General features: G+C 43.0%; 1 protein-coding gene across 1 annotated transcript in view; it reads left to right on the top strand.

The window, feature by feature from the left end:
- The window catches only part of LOC310853976 (band 4.1-like protein 3), a gene marked incomplete at its 3' end in the record, with an annotated part of 19,587 nt that extends 6,435 nt beyond the window's left edge, over window positions 1-13,152 (top strand). Inside the window, exons 12-21 of the mRNA XM_083758451.1 lie at window positions 252-311; window positions 2,855-2,944; window positions 3,719-3,819; window positions 4,429-4,530; window positions 6,240-6,339; window positions 6,677-6,768; window positions 9,930-10,031; window positions 10,418-10,495; window positions 12,123-12,161; window positions 13,147-13,152. Of these exons, the coding sequence (XP_083614577.1) occupies window positions 252-311; window positions 2,855-2,944; window positions 3,719-3,819; window positions 4,429-4,530; window positions 6,240-6,339; window positions 6,677-6,768; window positions 9,930-10,031; window positions 10,418-10,495; window positions 12,123-12,161; window positions 13,147-13,152 (770 nt within the window). The remainder of the gene's footprint in view (window positions 1-251; window positions 312-2,854; window positions 2,945-3,718; window positions 3,820-4,428; window positions 4,531-6,239; window positions 6,340-6,676; window positions 6,769-9,929; window positions 10,032-10,417; window positions 10,496-12,122; window positions 12,162-13,146) is intronic.
- Window positions 13,153-20,094: the final 6,942 nt, after the last annotated feature.

The following is a 20,094-nucleotide window of genomic DNA, read 5'->3' on the forward strand; positions in this document are numbered from 1 at the left end:
TCTATCATAGTTGAAATGGAGTTTGAAGTTACAATGGGTTTGCATAGGAAGGGGACAATGAATATCAAATATCTAAATACTTAATCAAGCAACTGTCTGAGGTGCCCACAAAAGCCAGGGTGCCAAGTGAAATATCCCTTTAATTCCTATACTATGAGTTATTCCTGAGAGACAAAGAGTTAGTCCAAATTGTTGTTTATTTCATTCTATTTTTTCCTACTTGGTGACCGGACATTTTGATTGGTTCCCAGCTCGGAGGATCAGGCCCGAGAGGCCCACTGACATTCAGATTGGCTCTCCGGCCATCACAGGTACACACAGAGCATGCCCAAAGCATTGCAGCTCTTAAAGGGACAGAGTGACATATTTAATGGTAATTTTATCGATGAGCTATACTGTCGGGCCGGCTGACCTACAGTAACTACATTTTAGGCTATGCTTAGTATGGGCATATTATTAGCATTGTTGTGTTCCATTAGACAACATGCAGATGATATTGTTTTGTTTATTTATGAAAAATGGTTGCAGGCCAATATAAACTTTATATGCACAGACTTACAAAATAAGGAACACTTTCAGTCTTAATGCTTATCCCTAGCTAGCTAGCTCGCTCTCTCTCTCTCTCTCTCTCTCTCTCTCTCTCTCTCTCTCTCTCTCTCTCTCTCTCTCTCTCTCTCTCTCTCTCTCTCTCTCTCTATTCTCTATATATCAATTAGTTTAGTCTCACTGGCCGCGCTGATGTGTGAATAAAAGATGTATATGCCAAACAATTATTATACCAAAAGAAACAAAAGAAACAAACCAAAAAATATAAACGGAGGTGCGCGGCACACTTGGTTCCAGCCGTGGGTTCTGGCCGTTATTACCGCGACAGACTGGATTAGAAAACGGATTCTCTCTTTTTTTTAAGGGACATTTACATTTAGGCATACGGACACCTGGGAAACGAATGTTACTATTGACTTAATTGTTAATATATGTAATGACATGTCAATATCCTTAATAATTAAGAGTTAATAAAATAGTGAAATACGCAGAAAGGAGCATTTTTTTGCATTTATTGTGAAATTGTCACACTGTCTTTAAGAGGACTGTCTGCAAATACCTAACACCTGCGAATACCTAATACCTAACACACACACACACACACACACACACACACACACACACACACACACACACACACACACACACACACACACACACACACACAGCACTGCTTAGTGGCTGCCAGCCTACGGTGCATGTGCTCAGTGCTGATTGGCTGATTGGTCACCCTATGCTGAGCTCTGATTGGCTGGGCCTGCCGTTGCTGTGGCAATGTGCCGTTGTGGTGCTTTGTGTAAAGGCTAAGGCCCAAAACATACTGGTTGTGGATGTGGAGTATACTGGTGATAAATCTAACCTCATCTTCATTTAATTTCTCATTTGCTGATGCTCATTCCGATATGGAACCATTTCTGTCTGTTCACACTGTGTCTCAGTGGGCTGTGGACCGTTCAGAGAGAGCTATGCCTACCAGTTACATAAATCGCAGCGAAATTCGAGCGGGCGCTCGTATTTGACATTCCGTTTCTCTCCAAAGTCGGATTTTGTCACTAGGCCTATACATGTACTGTTGGAGCAGCCATAAACTACACAGGTTCATCTTGATGTTCCGGGTAGTTCTGGTTAGTAAAAAAGCAGGTAAAAGAGCAACGTTTGAGCAGACAAACATCACATCACTTTCCCATTCACTGTAGTAGAAGAGCACACTGTGTACACCGCAGATATCTTGTCTCCGCCTACAGGAAATCCCTGGGCTGCGACCAGGGCACCCGCCTGTGGATTTGTCTATTCCAGGAGGACAGCACTTTGGCTTTGCTCCGTGGTGGGACATAATTACTCAGTGTTGGCATTGCCTTGGGGGGTAATAATTTACTATTCTGTGCCTACTGGGTTGCAACTCGAACAGGGCTGAGTCGGCTCTAGCAAACGTCTGACATGGCAACCCGCTCCTGTCTCTCGTGGCTCAAGTTTGCTAGAGACATAGCGCCCCTCCATTGTGGTCTAAAACTATACTTTATCGTCTAAAAAAAATAGTTGTGGTATAGTGGCAGCAGCTGGGTTCAAACCCAGAAGGTGTGGATCTGCAGTCTAATGATTAGACCAGCATGCTACTACTATAGTTGGCTGGCAGAATTGGTTTCTAGGCTGTGTTCGAAGGTGAAAATTCCCCACCCATTCCCCATCCCTGCTACTACTAGTAGTAGGGCTGCCTCCATTTGCTTTTGCGGTGGGGTTTGAAAGCAGGCTTCCTCCACACGTCATCTTGCTGGCGGCTCCTCACTGGCAGGTCATTGGTACAAGACTATACGCATGGATGTGTGGGGGATTGGGGAACTGGCAGTACAGCGACTTTGGGAGATAAAGTCCAATGTCAAAATGAACGTATAGCCTTTGAGCCTTAATACCTCTATAAGAGCATGAACACGAAACTCCACTCTCCACATCCAGTGTTTTTGCCATGATACAGTGACAGACAGACAGACAGACAGACAGACAGACAGACAGACAGACAGACAGACAGACAGACAGACAGACAGACAGACAGACAGACAGACATATGTAACATAGATAGATAGATAGATAGATAGATAGATAGATAGATAGATAGATAGATAGATAGATAGATAGATAGATAGATAGATAGATAGATAGATAGATAGATAGATAGATAGATAGATAGATAGATAGATAGATAGATAGATAAGCATAAACTCATAGTGTGTGTGTGTGTGTGTGTGTGTGTGTGCGTGTGTGTGTGTGTGTGTGTGTGTGTGTGTGTGTGTGTGTGTGTGTGTGTGTGTTTCAGACTTTGGTTTGGGGTTGTATGCTTCCTCTAGGGCCATCACCCTTAGCGACGTAATCACCGTCGTTACACCCGAGAAACAGTTGGAGCCAGGTAACTGTACTTCACATTACACTAACTAGGTTACTATACATTATGAAAGAGAGCCATCACTGATGACTTCTTACTTTAGTTATTATCTTCTGTTTTAAATGTAATAAACTGTTCTTCAGTATTGATGTTTCATGGGAGTGAGGTAGCAATGCAAAACAAATGCATATATTATTGTCTCCCTTTCATTGTTTTCAAGGTAAAAAAAAAGGGATTTAAAATAGTGCTGTCCCTTATCTGACTTCGATGGGACACTACCTGACGTGGCAACGTTGCAAGCTGCAGTCTGGGTAGTCAGTAGTCACATCACATCAATTAGGATTAACTTGAAAGTGTCGTCATTTCTTGAATGTTGACGCAACAAGTTAATTTACATTAAGTAATTGCATAATTTCCCGTGTCAAGCCAACGGAAATGTTTACATTTTATGTGGAAAAATGCAAGCATTATAAAATAAATGTATATCCTTGCAAAGTCTGCACCATTCCGCCGATTATGCATTGAATTATGCAATCTAATATATGGATACGAAGCATCGACTGGCGGTGGAAAAGCACTGATTTGACCAAAGAGTATTGGGCGCCATAGCGCCCAAGTACTCATTTGACCAAAGAGTATTGGGCGCCATAGCGCCCAAGTACTCATTTGACCAAAGAGTATTGGGCGCCGCAGCGCCCAAGTACTCATTTGACCAAAGAGTATTGGGCGCCACAGCGCCCACTATGAGAAGCCACAGCTCTATGGGCCACTTATGGAACTTGTCTGTTTGTGTGTCAGATGAGGAGCTGCTGATTCTGACGGCGGAGCGGGACGAGAGGGACAGACTGAGAGACAAAGAGAAGGACGAGGGGGAAGAGGAGGAGAGACAGAAGAAGCTGAGAGAGAAAGCGAGAGAAAAGCAGAGAGAAAAGCAGAGAGAGAAGGAGAGAGAGAAGGAGAGAGAGAAAGAGAGAGAGGAAGAGAGAGAGAAAGAGAGAGAGGAAGAGAGAGAAAGAGAGAGAGAGAGAGAGGAGGAGGAGAGGAGAGCTCTGGAGATCTCACAGCACAGCCCCCCCTCGCCAGTCCAGCATGACACCAAGGTACACACGCACGCACGCACGCACACACACACACACACACACACACACACACACACACACACACACACACACACACACACACACACACACACACACACACACACACACACACACACACACACACACACACACACACACACACACACACACACTTCCAGACAGACCAATGTGTGCACTTTGTTCTAATCTGCCTGTGTCTTTCTGTCTGTCTGTCTGTCTGTCTGTCTGTCTGTCTGTCTGTCAGACTGAGCTCACAGATACAGCTATAGATCTGTCAGAGGTAAAAGAAATATTATTATTTATCAATTATTAATATTTGATAGCCTATCCATCATGTACATTATTACTACGAATTTTACCAAATAATTGTGTGTGTGTGTGTGTGTGTGTGTGTGTGTGTGTGTGTGTGTGTGTGTGTGTGTGCGTGCACGCGCGCGTGTGCATGCGTGCGGCGTGCCTGCCTGTCTGTCTGTCTACCAGTCTGATGAAGACTCAGACTTGAAGACACAGGTAAGTCTAGTTTAATGCATGGATTTCTAGTTCCGGGGTCTTCATTCAAGATCGGAAAGCTGCATCACATTGTGATCTTATAGATTGGCCATGTTTAGCTAATGTTTCCCTCTGTCACGGTGCAGGGAAGAGAAGGTGTAGTCTAGGAGTAGTAGTAGTAGTAGTCTAGGACCCAAGTGCAGACAGTAGAAGCAGAGGCAGGATTCACAAGATCCAGGTTTTATTAACAACGCAGGGAAACAGGCACGATGAAACACTAGGAAATAGGAATACACTAGGATTCAAAAACAAGACTGAACAGTGACTACAAACAACGACTCAACAGAGAACCAAAACCACAAGGGCATATAAATAGACAAGAGATAAGTAGACACAGGTGAACTCCACTGATAATATGATAATCAACGACTGGGATAGGCTGGGGAACTAAGGGGACACAGGTGGAAACATGGGCAATCACAGAACTAGTGAGACAAGACAGGAACAGAACTACAGGGGCAGACAGGAAGGCTACAAAACAAGACTACAAAATAAAGGTACACAGTGTAAAGCAAAACTGAAACTGCAACAAGGAATCAAGGGCAATACAATACTACAAAATCACAGTAAAACAATTAGTTAAAACACTAACTAACTAAAAACCAAGGAAAACACATGAAAATCCAAAACATGTCACGGAATGTGACACCCTCAGAATAGGGATGCAATTTAAGGGATCAAGTGGTGACTCTTACTAAATAAAACACACAGACATTTGGCCCACAGGTAACTAGTTTGGGTGGTTCTCAAAGTAGGGTCCGGAGACACACAGAGGGACGTCCTTGACTCCTTGAGGGGGTTAGTTGGTTCAAATTAGCTATAGCAAAATCAGTTTAACCACTTTAACCCATTTTAGACGGGAACCCATTTTGGTGTTAGCATTACGTTGTGCTTTAGCTATTGAAAAATAGCAGATCTACAAGCTCATATCGCGCCACCGAGTGGCGCGATACGAGCTTGTAGGTCTGCTATTTTTGAAAAATCGAAGACACTTTTAGAATCTGATCTCAGGTCAGAATAACCTGACTCTGCCAGATGAGGGCGGTATTGGGTAACCATGTTTCCCAACATATGCTGTGAAACAAATTTGTGTAGCAAGCTTTTTGGATCTGGCAGCGTCAGGTTAAGGTCAGAATGGGTTAATAATGAAACTGTCAGGATGTAATAGAATTTTTTAGAATCTGATCTCAGGTCAGAATGGGTTAATGCTGGGCTATTTGAAAATAGCCAATCTACAAATTCAAAACGTGTCGAGATGCGAAGCATTGCGAGCTTGTACAAAAGTTGTGCTTTAGTTGCTATGCAATAAATGTTTCGTTTTGAGGTGCTCAGGTGGCGCAGAGGTAAAGTCCCATCCACCGTGGTGCATCCGGCTTTGTCAGGCGTCTATTCACCTTTCTCCTAGGCTGTGTGTGTTCCACTTCCTGTCGATTTCACTGGATATCATTGGTCATCTGACCAGTTTCATTGGATTTCATTGGATCAAATCGACAGGAAGTGGAACACACACAGCCTATAGGAAACAGGTGAATACCAAGGGGCCAGTGAGGCGCTCCAATGTTGAAAAAAATCACAGAACTACATCTTTAAATAATTCAGGTGTTAGTGAGTGAATCAGTGGATATTATGTTAATTAGTTAAAAATAACTCATGTATCCATTTGATTTCAGGAACAGGAAGCAGGCGGAGCTACCGAGGAAGCGGAGGTTATAGCTGTGGAGGTTGACAGCTCCATCTACGCTTTGCGCCGCAACTTCCTGGAGGGCGTAGGTGTGTGTGTGTGTGTGTGTGTGTGTGTGTGTGTGTGTGTGTGTGTGTGTGTGTGTGTGTGTGTTTCTGAGGTATTTTTTTATTTTTTATCAGGGCTGTCTCCGTGCTGTGATTTGCCCTGAAACCTTTTCCGGGGGTCCCCAGCCAAAAATGTTGAGAACCCCTGTGCTAGAACGAAGGTCAAAAAAGAGATAGATAGATAGATAGATAGATAGATAGATAGATAGATAGATAGATAGATAGATAGATAGATAGATAGATAGATAGATAGATAGATAGATAGATAGATAATGACGTACTTAATCAATGAATTAATAAATTGTCATTGTAATTGCAGGAGGAGTGCGAGGAGGGATGACGGAGTGGGATATACGAATGTCCTGCTCTCCTGTTTTCACGCCCATGATAGAGCCTCTGGAACCTCAGGAGGTAACTACGTACTTTTACTCAAGTACTTTACTCAAAGGAGCACTATACGCCTTTTTCATCCTATCTTCATAGATCCTCACTATACTGTTCATCATTATTCTGTGGTACCTTTTCCGTTTTCTCACTCTGTGTCTCAGAGCAGGGCTGTGGACAGTTTAGAAACCTCCCTACCGGTGACATCATTGGTAGACTGGATTGGACATTTTCAAACATACTTTTTCATTTAATAAAAATCACCACTTGTGTGCAGTACTTTGACTTGTAATAGAGTATATCTACAGCCAGTTGAAGTATTTCTTCCACTGCCACTGCACTGTATTGGTTTATGTTCTCTGTGTCTTTCTGAACAGCCAACGACATCAGATCTTGAGACTCAGCCCCTCCCATTGGACAGCATACCAGCTGCGGTAGGCTGTCAATCAAATGTAAATATTCAACTTCTATTGCAATCTATTCTATATTCTATCCTACGATATATACGTATAATAATAATACTTTCGTGAAATGCATTATCATGTTTATAGACTTTTAACCAACGACTGAAAGCATAGTAGTATTCATGAAAATGTTCACTAGTTAATGAAAGCAAAAGTCTGGTCAAATAAAGTCTACTCAAATACCCATTCACTTGAATGGAGTGTTAATCCTTCTGCAACCAGCAGGCGTGGACATAGCAACACCTTCTAGGCCATTTATGACAACTGCAGTTCTAATCGACCTCCTCATTGGCTTAATCTTTAAAAACGGGTCCATGCCACCTGCTACCAACAAGCGAGCCCACACTGTCTCTTCAGGAACAGTATTTTCTAGTTATAATAAATAAATAATGATTATAGTGGTATACAGTATATATACATTCTGTCTGTGCTGCAGGATGCCTGGCTGTTAGTTAGCCACGCCCCTCCTCAGCCAGACAGCCAGTCGCGTTACGGCGGCACCAGTCCTCAGCCAATCAGAGAGAAGAGCTACAAACTGGGACGGAGCTATGACACGCTTTCCGGAAGGGTGGTCACCATGACATCTCAGGACGCCGACGTCACCCTGACGAGTGTTGACAAAATGGCCGCAGAGGAGATGCCGGCGGGCATGGTCGTCTCTGTGACCCTGGCAGATGACGTCATCAATGATGTCATCAGCGCGGGACTGCCATTAGTTACCATCTGCGAGGTGATGACGCCCAGCTCTCCGCTGTCTCCTAGCAACGCCTGGCCTCCCAGTACAACGACAAGCACAGCGAGTACCACTGCAGATAGTACTACTACTACTACAGTTAGTACTGCTACTATGGCTAGTATCGCCGCTATAGCTAGCACTACTACCGCTCCTGCTAGCAGTACCACAATGTGGACGGCAGGAAGTCAGCTTCAGCTCATCTCTGGCCCGGCGGCGGCCAGTGATTACAACATCAGCGGTGATGTCATCGACGCTCACCACAGTCGACTGATTCTGTTGAGAGCCGATGACCTCCTGACGAACGCCGGCCCGCCCCTCCTCTCTCCTGTTTCCCCGGGTCAACTGAGCGGAAGGACGTCTCCATCCCTGGCCAGTGTGGTATGCTGATCCAGCAAGCTGATTGGTTGATTAAATGTTGGCATGGAAACCAAGCAAACGCTCCGCTTACAAGCCTGAGGATGTCTGCCGACATCCCCGCACATAGTGTGTGCGTGTGCACGCTTGCGCGTGAGCTGCCTCTGATTTATTTTGACTCCCCCTGCCTTCGCTGCTGTGCCATTCTGAGCCTTCTACACTGAAACCAAAATGGCCGACGGGAATGGAAGCCTGTTGGTTAGAAGCACTTCTGATACTGCCACTAACAAAACAGAAATGTGCTTGTTAGCAATGCTAACCTGCACTACCTCACTAACCTCTTCTTTCATTTTCTTAACACTAACGAAAGGGACTGGAATGCCATTCGCTAGCCACTTCTATCATTGACCCAACTCCAACGAAAATGAAAGGATGGTTTGTTAGGTTTCTCTCAGGACACTAACCAGTAGCGCAACATCATGGTGATAGGCCCCGGTGCAAATATTTAGTTTAGCCCCACCAAACTCAAACAGTGACACATGAGACTGACGGAGGAACGCGTTTCAACATGTAGATCGGCTACTTTAGCCGTTTGATTTTTCCTAATGTTGGTGCAACATAATATTTACTATTATTCAATGCTAGACTGGGCGGGGAGGGACTTGGCTCATTTTGGTGCCCCCTGGGCCCCGGCGCAGCTGCACCATTTGCACCGTCGATATTTACGCCACTGACACCTAGTTCACACACCAATGACACCATGACATGGTATTAGCTGCTTCCAAGCTCAGAGAAAGTGGCTTTGTTCGAGCAAAAAAGAAAACATGGAAGGACAAGTTGAGGAAAGTTTGACTCTTTCACTGAGGTTTGTGGCGAGACCATCAGAAGCTCGCTGCTGTCTGAACTAGGTGTGAACATAGGATTCCACGCAAAAGTGACATGGAAGTTTGGGACTTGCACAGGGTTGTATAAATTTAAAATATTTGTACAAACTCTGTCAAAAGTTTTCACACACACACACATACACACACACACACACACACACACACACACACTCAGCCCTGGACCAATCAGAGGACTCTAATCATCTTTTGCAGATGGTGTTGGATGAATATCAGTTTATGTTTATTTATAGCATGTTGTTTCAACAGATGCTAGGTTAAGATGCGGGTTTCATGCTCAATTTGAGGCTCGATTAAGTCTCAGGTTCTGAGAGTTTATGCTTCCATTCCAGTTCATAATTTCAGTGATAACACATTCATAAACCGAAGTGAACTCACATTAATGAAACTCCATGTGCACTGTACTGTACATGGAGTTTTATTAATGTGAGCATACTTTTGTTTACAAATGTGTTATACTGTACATTGTACAGCATATTAAAACATTTTTAAAGACCATGAAAAGGTTGTTAAAATAACAATGGGCTCAGCATTTGAAACTGCTATGTTTGACCACTTTCTGGTTCAAGTAAACTACACTCACAGCCACCTCATGTCTCTTTAGCGTCACCCCCCTGCATGGCTACAGCTGTCTGTCTGCACCACCGTTTGTGTGTGTGTGTGTGTGTGTGTGTGTGTATATTTGTGTATTTCTGTATATTTATATGTGTATTTGTATTTATGTGTATGTAGCCCAAGCCGACATTCGATGACATGTCTCCAAAATTGACTGCTCTGCTCCAGTCGGCATCAAGAGGGTGCACTTCTACAGAACATCAAGACAGCCATATACAGGTCTGTCTGTCTGTCTGTCTGTCTGTCTGTCTGTCTGTCTGTATCCATACAAACTGTTGGTACGCTGGCTGGCCTGCCTCTCAGTAACTTAGCCCTTATTCCTAAACTATTTACCATTTTTGACTATTTAAAACAAGTTCAAATAGCTGATCTACAACTCAGAACGTGTCGATGTAGATTGGCTAGTTGAACTATTTTAAAATGTTTTAAAATTGTAAAAAAAAAATGCTAATAAGTTTAGGGATAAGGGGTAAAGTTGCAAAATGTGGAAAGTTGTGTAATATTATGTGACATTTCTTAAACCGTTGCTTCCCAAAATAATCGGACCCTATAGCTAAAACACTACTATGACTTTCAAGTTGTGCTTTCTTTGCTTCCTGTTTCAGACATCGGAGAGTGTTGATTCCGTTGTCACAACGACAGAGTCGCATTTCCAGAACCAGCCAATGGTGGACGAGCATAAGGTACACACTGGATATCTGGGCCACTAGAAATACCCCGCCCCTCACGACCTGTGTGCTTACGCCAGGGTTCCCCTATTCAGTATTTTAGCCGTGACGTGAGCGCCCCTCCTGAGATACTTCCGGGTCCTACTTCTGTGTCGCTTTTGTGTCCCCATAGAGTTATACTGTGACGCTCCGTCGGACTAAATCTGAGACGAAAACAACCACGAAAGTCTCATTTTACCGCTTTCCAAAGCTGCTGCTCTCCCAAATCTGGCTGTGACAGGCCGTCTGCCCCACATGGAATACTATTGCCATTTTATTTTATTGTGTCAACTAAATTCCTCATTAATGCAAACTAGATTCAACATACTCAAGCCTGCACAAATTCTAAATATGCCCCCCCAATAATAATGATAATAATAGTCTTTATTGTCTCCACATCATATAGTTTTGTTGTCATGGACACTTGTACAAAACATTAATAATTCTACTCGAGTTGGAAGCATTAAGACCCATTTTACCCCTCAATGGCTTCCTTTCTGAAAAATAACGTCATTGTAAAAAGATTCACGCGTTTAGATATTCTATTTACAATGAGATGCGGACGGGAGCTGGTGCCACTTGGACCCGGACGTAACGTAGCACTACAAAATGACGTCGGACTTAAATACTGAATAGAGTGTCGCAGTCCCGCCCCCTCGAGAGACCCGGAAAAGAAATCCCCGTTCATTTTCCTCATAGACTTTTCAGAAAGTATTTATTTCAAGACGTTTACGCCGCGGGCAAAGCCAACTCTTGTCGTGACAAATCATGACAACAAATACAATTTTTAGGGCCAAACAAAGAATTAGAAAGTAGAAAGAAACTGCCGGTTTTAACACTTTTTTTGTTGTTTTTCTCCTTTGTAATTATTAGTTTGGTCCAAAATATTAACGACGCTTAAAAGGTCTTTTTTTTTTAATGTCTATGGGAAAAATGCATTGAGATTCATTTCCTGGGCCTGGCGTCGTCATGAAAGGGGGCGGGACTGCGACGCTCTATAGGCTCTATGCACACAGAATAACCCTTCCTCCTTCCAGGCCCCTTCTATGCTAATATGGTATCTTCCTCGGATTCGGGTTCTTGGAAACTCCCCCCAGCCACTGCGTTAGTTTTACTGAGGTAAGGTTTAGGTATAGTTTACTGAGGTTAGGTTTAGGTATAGTTTTACTGAGGTTAAGGTTAGGGTTAGGGTTAGGTTTAGGTATAGTTTTACTGAGGTTAGGGTTAGGGTTAGGTTTAGGTGTAGGCTGTCAATCACAGCGACTGGCCAGTCACAGCGCACCATTTGGCTGGGGGGCGTTTCCAACTAGAACCCGAATCTGAGGAAGATACCATATTAGCCCCTTCCATACTACCTTCACAGGTGTTACTGATGATACTAATGAAGACTCTGTTCCATTTAGTGTACAGTGGTTCTCAAACATTTCAAAGACCAGATGAATCTGAGAGTGTCCATTTTGGTTCCATTTGTACACTCTAAGTCAGTTACATGATCAAGTCATCACATGTGTCTGTGTGTATGTATGCATACGCGCATGTGTGTTTTAAACGTAGGGGCTTATTGTTTCTTTCTGTCTTTTTTCCTCAATGTTTTTTCCACTAGGATGTTGCAGCCCTGGTGAAGGCTTTTGAAGCTCCACGGGTGAGAAAACATATTTATTTAGTCGAGTTCACATTTACAAGAAATTCTTGAACAAAAACAAAAGTAGATGCACAAACTCAGCAACACGATTTTCAGGATACAGATCACCGATACAGGAAGCATCACCTCATCCATATATGGCGACTCCCAATTATCACAGACAATGAACAGAATTTAGCCAATGCACGCATGGACCACGCACACACACACACACACACACTCACTAGTTCACGCACACACACACACACACACACACACACACACACACACAGACATTTTGTGGTGTGTAATCTACGCCTATGGCATGAATCATCATCAATATGTCCTCAGGTGGTGAAAGGAGGGATTTCAGCCACGAGGATTGAGAAGAGAATAGTTATAACTGGAGAAACTACTGACCATGACCAGGTACTTTTTCTTTCTTTCTTTCTTTCTTTCTTTCTTTTCTCTTCTTTCTGAAATGGCTATAGTCCCATTCCTTGATTCTGATTGTCTGGTTTCCGTTTAGTAGTAACATTACAAAATAAAAGGTAAACTGCAACCTCTTGTGGCTTATTATTGCTTGATTAACCCATTCTAAGTAACAGGGGGCAGTGCCTCAGAGAGTCTCATGCACACTCCAGTTTTAGGTGATATCCTGTGTTGGGAAGACTACAACATGACGTCATGCCGCGGTAATAGGCGACTCACTGCTCACCCCAGCACATATTATCTCTGTTTTTACTAAACACCAAAAAGGTGAGTATCATCTAAAACTGGAGTATGCGTGGGCCTTACTCATTATCAGGAACACCTTTATGCATTGCTGAGGCCTTGAATCGAACCTGCCTCTGTCTGTCTGTCTGTCTGTCTGTCTGTCTGTCTGTCTGTCTGTCTGTCTGTCTGTCTGTCTGTCTGTCTGTCTGTCTGTCTGTCTGTCTGTCTGTCTGTCTGTCTGTCTGTCCATCCATCCATACATTCTAATCTTCTGCTGTCTTTGTTTCAGGAGTGACACTGGTGCACTGGATGTAGTTCACACCCAGGAGACAGTAAAGACTGTCTATATCCACCCAATGGATGGACAAGCACAAACACAGACGCACACACTTACGCACGCGCACGCACACACACACACACACACACACACACACACACACACACACACACACACACACACACACACACACACACACACACACACACACACACACACACACACACACACACACACACACACAGACTGCATAGTATACACATGCATGCATGGACACACATGAATACATACAGTACATATCTGTGTAGCCTATACATATATTGTATGCATATATATAGACAGAGACATATATTCTCATGTCTCTCACAAATGTGCAAAACGCGCGCGCACGCACACACACACACACACACACATACGCACACAGAAAACAGAACCGGCAATATTCACCTGTCTGTCTTTTTTTATTTATGTAATAATAATAATCCTAATAATAATAATAAGAGAGCTGAAAAGTCATTTGCCACATTGCAATACTCTGTAACTTCCACTTGTTACTTAGTCCCGCCTCCATGAAAGGAGGCATACACTGACACGAAACAAGACAGGAACGCCCAAAAATGTCACATCGGTTTTTTACCCTGGGCAGAATTTTCTATGGCTGCCAATGCAACTTTTTCCAATCCTTAATCACATACGGACAAACATCTATGCCGATAATATCTAACTTGCGGAGGTAACGTGCCTTGTCCACGGGCAACAGATCTTTCAACGTATGGCATTGCAAATACGTTTGATAATCGCTACTCTGCGCAATATTGTTTTGGAAATGCCGCAAATTGCATTGCAGTGAACGAGAGCAAATCACAACTTACCCTGGGGGTGGTGACTCCGCCCTGAATACGCGTTTTCGTGTCAGTGTATGCATTTGATGCTGGTCCGGAGGAATGGAGCAGGTTGGCCTGATAGCAACATTATACAAAACTCACATCTCTACCTATAGTCACCTGCTCCTCCTGCATGTCCTGTTGTATATTGGACAACGTATCAAGCGGGACCATATGTCAATCATCATTACATGCGCAAGCAGAGCACGTCCAATGTGTGGTTTAACCCATTCTGACCTGAGATCAGATTCATACGAGGTTTTCCACTGGACACACACTGGTCTGATTAACCCATTCTGACCTGAGATCAGATTCTAAAAATGTCAGTCGTTCTTCGATTTTTCAAAAATAGCAGACCTACAAGCTCGTATCGCGCCACTCGGTGGCGCGATATGAGCTTGTAGATCTGCTATTTTTCAATAGGTAAAGCACGACATGATGCTAACACCAAAATGGGTGCCCGTTCAGAATGGGTTAAAGGAAAAAAAATCCATCTCTGATAAATAAATACATGGACATGTACAAATATCTTACCACCCTAAAAACATCCGTAAAGTAGCTTTACATTAACTCATTTAGTATTATTTTTGTTTGTATTATGCATACATTTGTTCCACAGAAACAAAATATAATATAAGAGAATATACACCAAGATAGATTCCAGCTTACTTACATCATGACTTCTCAGCTCTCTTATCAGGAACAATAACAACTGTACATTATAACAGTTATTTATTTATTTATTTATTTATTTATAGTTTTTTCATTCATTCATTTCTTGAACTGTTGCATTTGTTGATTTATTTCTATATGAATGTACTGTGTTTCTGAGTTATTAGATCTAGCTGTCAATGTCAACAAGTTTGTGTTAAGTTTTGTTTTAAGCGTCCTTGGGTTTCTTGAAAGGCGCTATATAAATCCAAGTTATTATTATTATTATTAATGTTAACTGAGATTTAGGGCCGATTCATACTCCTATTTTAGAGCCGAATAAAAGTCGGTTCGGCGCTGTAGAGCCTACAATTTGACGTCATTTGAGGTTCGGGGGGGGGGGGGGGGGACCGTCCTAAAGTCGGCTCTTCGGTGCTACTGAAAATTTCTGACGAGACAAAATCATTTCGGCACTACAGCGCCGAAACAGCGGTATGAATCGGCCCTTAGCCTGAACACCAAGCACTAGAGGCACACCCTGAGCGTTCTGTAAAACAGTGCTTCTCAACCTGTGGGTCGGGACCCCCAGGGCTTCCCACATGATTGTTGGGGGGGTCCCCAGCTGACAGTGTAGTGACAATTTCGGGACTTTTAACTGCATCAAAAGTAATCAACAAACTACAGTACTATAGGCCTACTATAAACACAGGTCAAAAGTAATACAAGAAAGATGCACAAGTTGTAAATGTAGATCAGCTATTTTCACAATATTTATCTGTATTTTATTTTATTTTATTTTATTTTATTTTATTTTATTTTATTTTATTTTATTTTATTTTATTTTATTTTATTTTATTTTATTTTATTGGGGGGTCCAGTTCAGGGGGGTCACGGTCTGAAAAGGTGGAGAACAACTGCTGTAAATGTCCTGTTTTTTTGCCTGTGAAATACATTGAACTGTACCTACAACACACTGTTGACATCGTCTCCTAGCTATGATATATTGCACTGACTAGTTTAGGGATTCACCCCTTACCTTCAAGTTGAAATCCATGTCCACAATGTTAGACCACTCCTCCTAGTATCAGATTACATGATGATCACTTCCACTAGTATCAGATTACATACACTCCTGACTCCTCCATAGGTTTGACTTTTCAGATCACATCCTGAGTTGAGTGTAAGCATTAATGGAAGAGAGAGCGTTTGTTTGTGTCCAATGTCTATCCCAATGTTGGAGAGATCTAGATCTCGTATGTATTTATAATTGTATTTTACCAATGGCACGGGTGGTGGCCGTACGTGGGCCCTGAATGCCTCTGGGCCCCAACGCAATTGCATTGTCTGCGTCATGCTAGTTACGGCCCTGAATTCCATGATAGTGTTTGTGACGTTGGGAGCTTGTAGAGCCGCTTATAGAACATTTGGAAGCCTTTTTATATAATATGATGACATGCATTAAATAATTGGATGTGTCAACAAAAAAAGGCCATTCTGTTATCTATAATCTAGCCCCGATTATGGCCTGATCACATGACCAGTTGAGACCAGCATAGGGAGAGTTTGTTGTGGAGCCTATAAACTATAGGCTATATGCATACACGTCATTTTGGAAAGAACTCGGGACATCCCTACTTCCTTCACAGGTGTTAAGGCTCTGTTCCACTCTGGTCAAACAGGGTCAGGGTGCTGGTATTGTGCGTGTTGGCTCACTGGAAACACTCTACACCAGTGGGTCTCAAAGTGTCCTTGAGTGGTTCCAAATGGCCCTGTACGGCTGTGTAACTCTGAGAGTGTACACATTTGTACACATTTGTACACTAGCTCTCATTTATGGGGGTCCTTGATAAAGAGTTTGAGAATTAAACACTGCACACTATAAATGGAACAGAGCCTTAAATAGTATCATTGGTAACACCTGTGAAGGAAGTAGGGGAGCGGCCCGGAAGTAGGAAGTTATTCTGTGTGCATAGAGCCTATTGGTCGATTGGTCCTCATGTGCCATTTTCTTTTGATTGGGTGACATTCATTACTGTCTTAGACATGTTGTAAACTCTGCCGACCCAAAATGAACCATGTCATCGAAGATCTGTCTGCCTATTGGTTCATATTCCAATAAAACAATCAGCAATCTCATTAGTCATTAGTGCTTCATATTTTAATTGTCACCAACAATCTGATTGTCTGTTGGTCCATATGTACTACAATGATGTCACATCAACCTTGTGTCTGGCTATTGATCAATGTTTCAGTAATGAAAATAAATGAAACCTGCACACCCTGCACACATACTACTCAGAGGTAGACATATACAGCAGAAAGCCTCGAAGTGGGATGTCAGTTAGCAAGCCGGAGCTAGTCTTTGCCTGCAACACTGCTGAAAACACAGCCCTGGCCGCCTAGCCTGGTTAATAAACCAGACCGAATCAGCCGTTGGCAAAAAAAAATTGCCTACCGGCGGATTTCGGTCTGGAGAGGCTCAATTGTACGCCCATTTTCTACACACGAGAACGTGTGCGCCCAATAGGGACACGGTATGCAATATGGGCGGGCTTTGGTACAGTGACGTTCAATGCTTGAGACCTTTGACTGACAGTAGCTCTGACCAATTGCGTCAAAGAGAAAATGTTTCCCTGGAAATGAAATCCAAGCTGAGCCTCCCCAGACTAATATCCCGCGGATCCGTGCGATATTAGTCTGGTTTATTAACCAGGCTACTGGCCGCCGGCCACTTCAGCTGTCTTTTCCTCAGGCACGATTTACAGCACACCATCAAATTTCCATTTTGGAAAATGTGGGCAAAGAGCAGGGCTGGACTGCGACAACAATTTGGCGCGGACATTTTTGCGGAATTTGGCCCAGGCTGGCCCACCACAACCAATACTGTGGTGGGCCACAGTATTGGTTTGGACTTGGACTTGGGCTTTTCGGGTCGAGGACTCGAGGCCCATACAAATACTTGAAATACAAGCCCTTAACACCGCCACATTTACAGTACAACATAAATTTGTCAAGGATGCAGACAGAGAGTTGAACCCAGTGCAAAGTCACAACAAACAAGAGATATAAAGATATAAAGTATTTAATAAAGATTAAGCAGATCTTACACGGTAGATGCAGGTAGGAATCAGGCAATCAAGAATGACATGAAAGTCAACGCATGGAACAGGCAGGACATCAATGACAACATGTTATGAACTGACAATGAGTGTTTGTACTGAGTCCAGTTATATAGTGAGCAGGTTGATTGGAGAAGTGTTCACTGCTGGGCTGATGAGGTAGTTGAAGACAGGTGTGTAAATGGAACTGGGTGAACTGGGTGTGCTGGAATGGGATATGGGAGTGGCCAGTGTGGAGTCACAGACTGAGGGAGAGACAGAATGTGACAAAATTATACACAACCAACAGACAACTAATTTAACATTTGGCCCAGACCGGCCGACCAGGCATATATGCCTGGTACGTCCTGTGGCCAATCCACCCCTGGCAAAGAATAATATGTTGATACTTTTTCCAGCTACTACTTTAAAGTACAAGATTCAAACGTTTTATAGTCTCTTTGTTCCTATATTTAGCTATAGTGTAGATTTTAAATGCCATTGACAATGGAGAATTTACGTCATATGTGGACGAGCAAATCAGTATTTTTGTCCTACACAATTGTCAATTCCCATTGACAATGAATGGAAGCAATGAAAGCAAATCGACATGATGATAAGAGCGCCCCTCACTTCACACGGATGTGATGTTTTCCTAGACTTTCTGCACGTCCCTGTGTGTGTGTAAATAGGAGGTTACACCTGAAGAGGAGTGGAGGTCCAGTCTGGTGCAGGAGGAACCACAACCTCCACAGATTAAAGAGGGACAAGAGGAGCTACTTCAAAGACAAGAAGAGGGTCAACGTTGACATTACAAGCAGTGAATAGTGAAGATGATTATGCAAACAGAGAGACAGAGCCTGTAGCCAGCACCTGAACTGAGGAACATCACAACCAACTAGTGATCCAGCTCCTCTCTTCACACTGTTCTGAATCTGACAATGAAGACAGTGATGAGTGGGAGGAGACTAGGGGAGATCAGTCAGCTTTAAACACACTGAAATCACAAAACACAAAATGTGGGAGGCTCAGGCCCATGGGACCTAAAATCATTGAAACAAACTCACTCCATGAAGAGTCACACAGGGCAGAAAGGTTTTAGTTGTACTGATTGTGGCAAAGTGTTTAATGAGGGACTAAAAACACACATGAGGGTTCATACAGGCCAAATCCCTTTGCTTGTACAGTTTGTGGTAAAGGCTTTGCTGTGAAATGTACAGACGATGACTCGTAGTGGTAAAGGTTGTGTTGAAACAAATAAGCTAAAAATACACATGAGGACTCATCCAGGTGAAAAGCCCTTTTCTTGTACCGTTTGTGGTACAGGCTTTGCTGTTACAAGTTATCTAAGAAAACACATGATGACTCATACAGGTGAAAAGCCCCTTTCTTGTACCGTTTGTCGTAAAGGCTTTTCTTGTACCGTTTGTTAAAAAGGCTGTACTCACACGGGGCCAGGAGCATTGTCTAACAGAACTGTAATAGTGATTATTCAGTTGAAGGGAGGTCAGTCCCAGTCGTCAATTATCATCTTCCTCATTGATTGATTGATTGATTAATTGATTGAAGTTTTTATTAACAGTTTGCAGAATTACAGTACATTTCAAGCACAACTCCATACAAAAACGGTTGACTGTGGGACGACATCATAAAGCATTCCACTTGTTTACAACAGGGTCCACCATCTTCAATTCATCAGAACATTTAGAGATGTACAATTATACACTTCTATAGCCAAAAACAGGAAAGCATCATAAGAGGAGGTAAAAAGGGGGAAAACACATAAACAGTGAGGGGAAATGGGGCCAGTTTCAAATTGCAACCGTCCGTAGGTGTCCTTTGAGAGTGGTTTTGAAGGAGACAGGAGTCAAGGGATTTGCATGTCTTAATGACTGTTGGTAGGGTGTTCCACATTTGATTCATTTAGTCCCTTGTTAGTGCCGATTCTGGGTTCCACATGGTTTGTTGAACTCCCTCTGGTGTTGTGGGTGACTTTGTTGACATTAAGGAAGTATTTATTAGGTACATGGGTATCTTGGTGGTGTAACGAATCTTGTGGACCAGAACCATTGCAAGATGCTGCACTCTGTCGTCAACCCTAAGCCATTCCAGCCTGTCAAAGTGGGCAGGGGTGAGGTGGGTCCGGGGAGTGAGGCCAAGTAGTAGCCTGACCAGTTTTGAAGAAACCTTAGTACAAGGGCTTCTGTTAGGGTCTTCAAGGTGTTTTTGTTGACCATTGAGGAGATCCTGTATAGGAATCTTGTTCTTTGGTTGAATTTTGATTACGTTGGTGGCCATTTTATCACCGGAAATTTGCCTCCAGAATT

The sequence above is a fragment of the Protomyctophum parallelum genome (assembly GCF_964188405.1).
Source record: "Protomyctophum parallelum genome assembly, chromosome: 23".
NCBI lineage: Eukaryota > Metazoa > Chordata > Actinopteri > Myctophiformes > Myctophidae > Protomyctophum > Protomyctophum parallelum.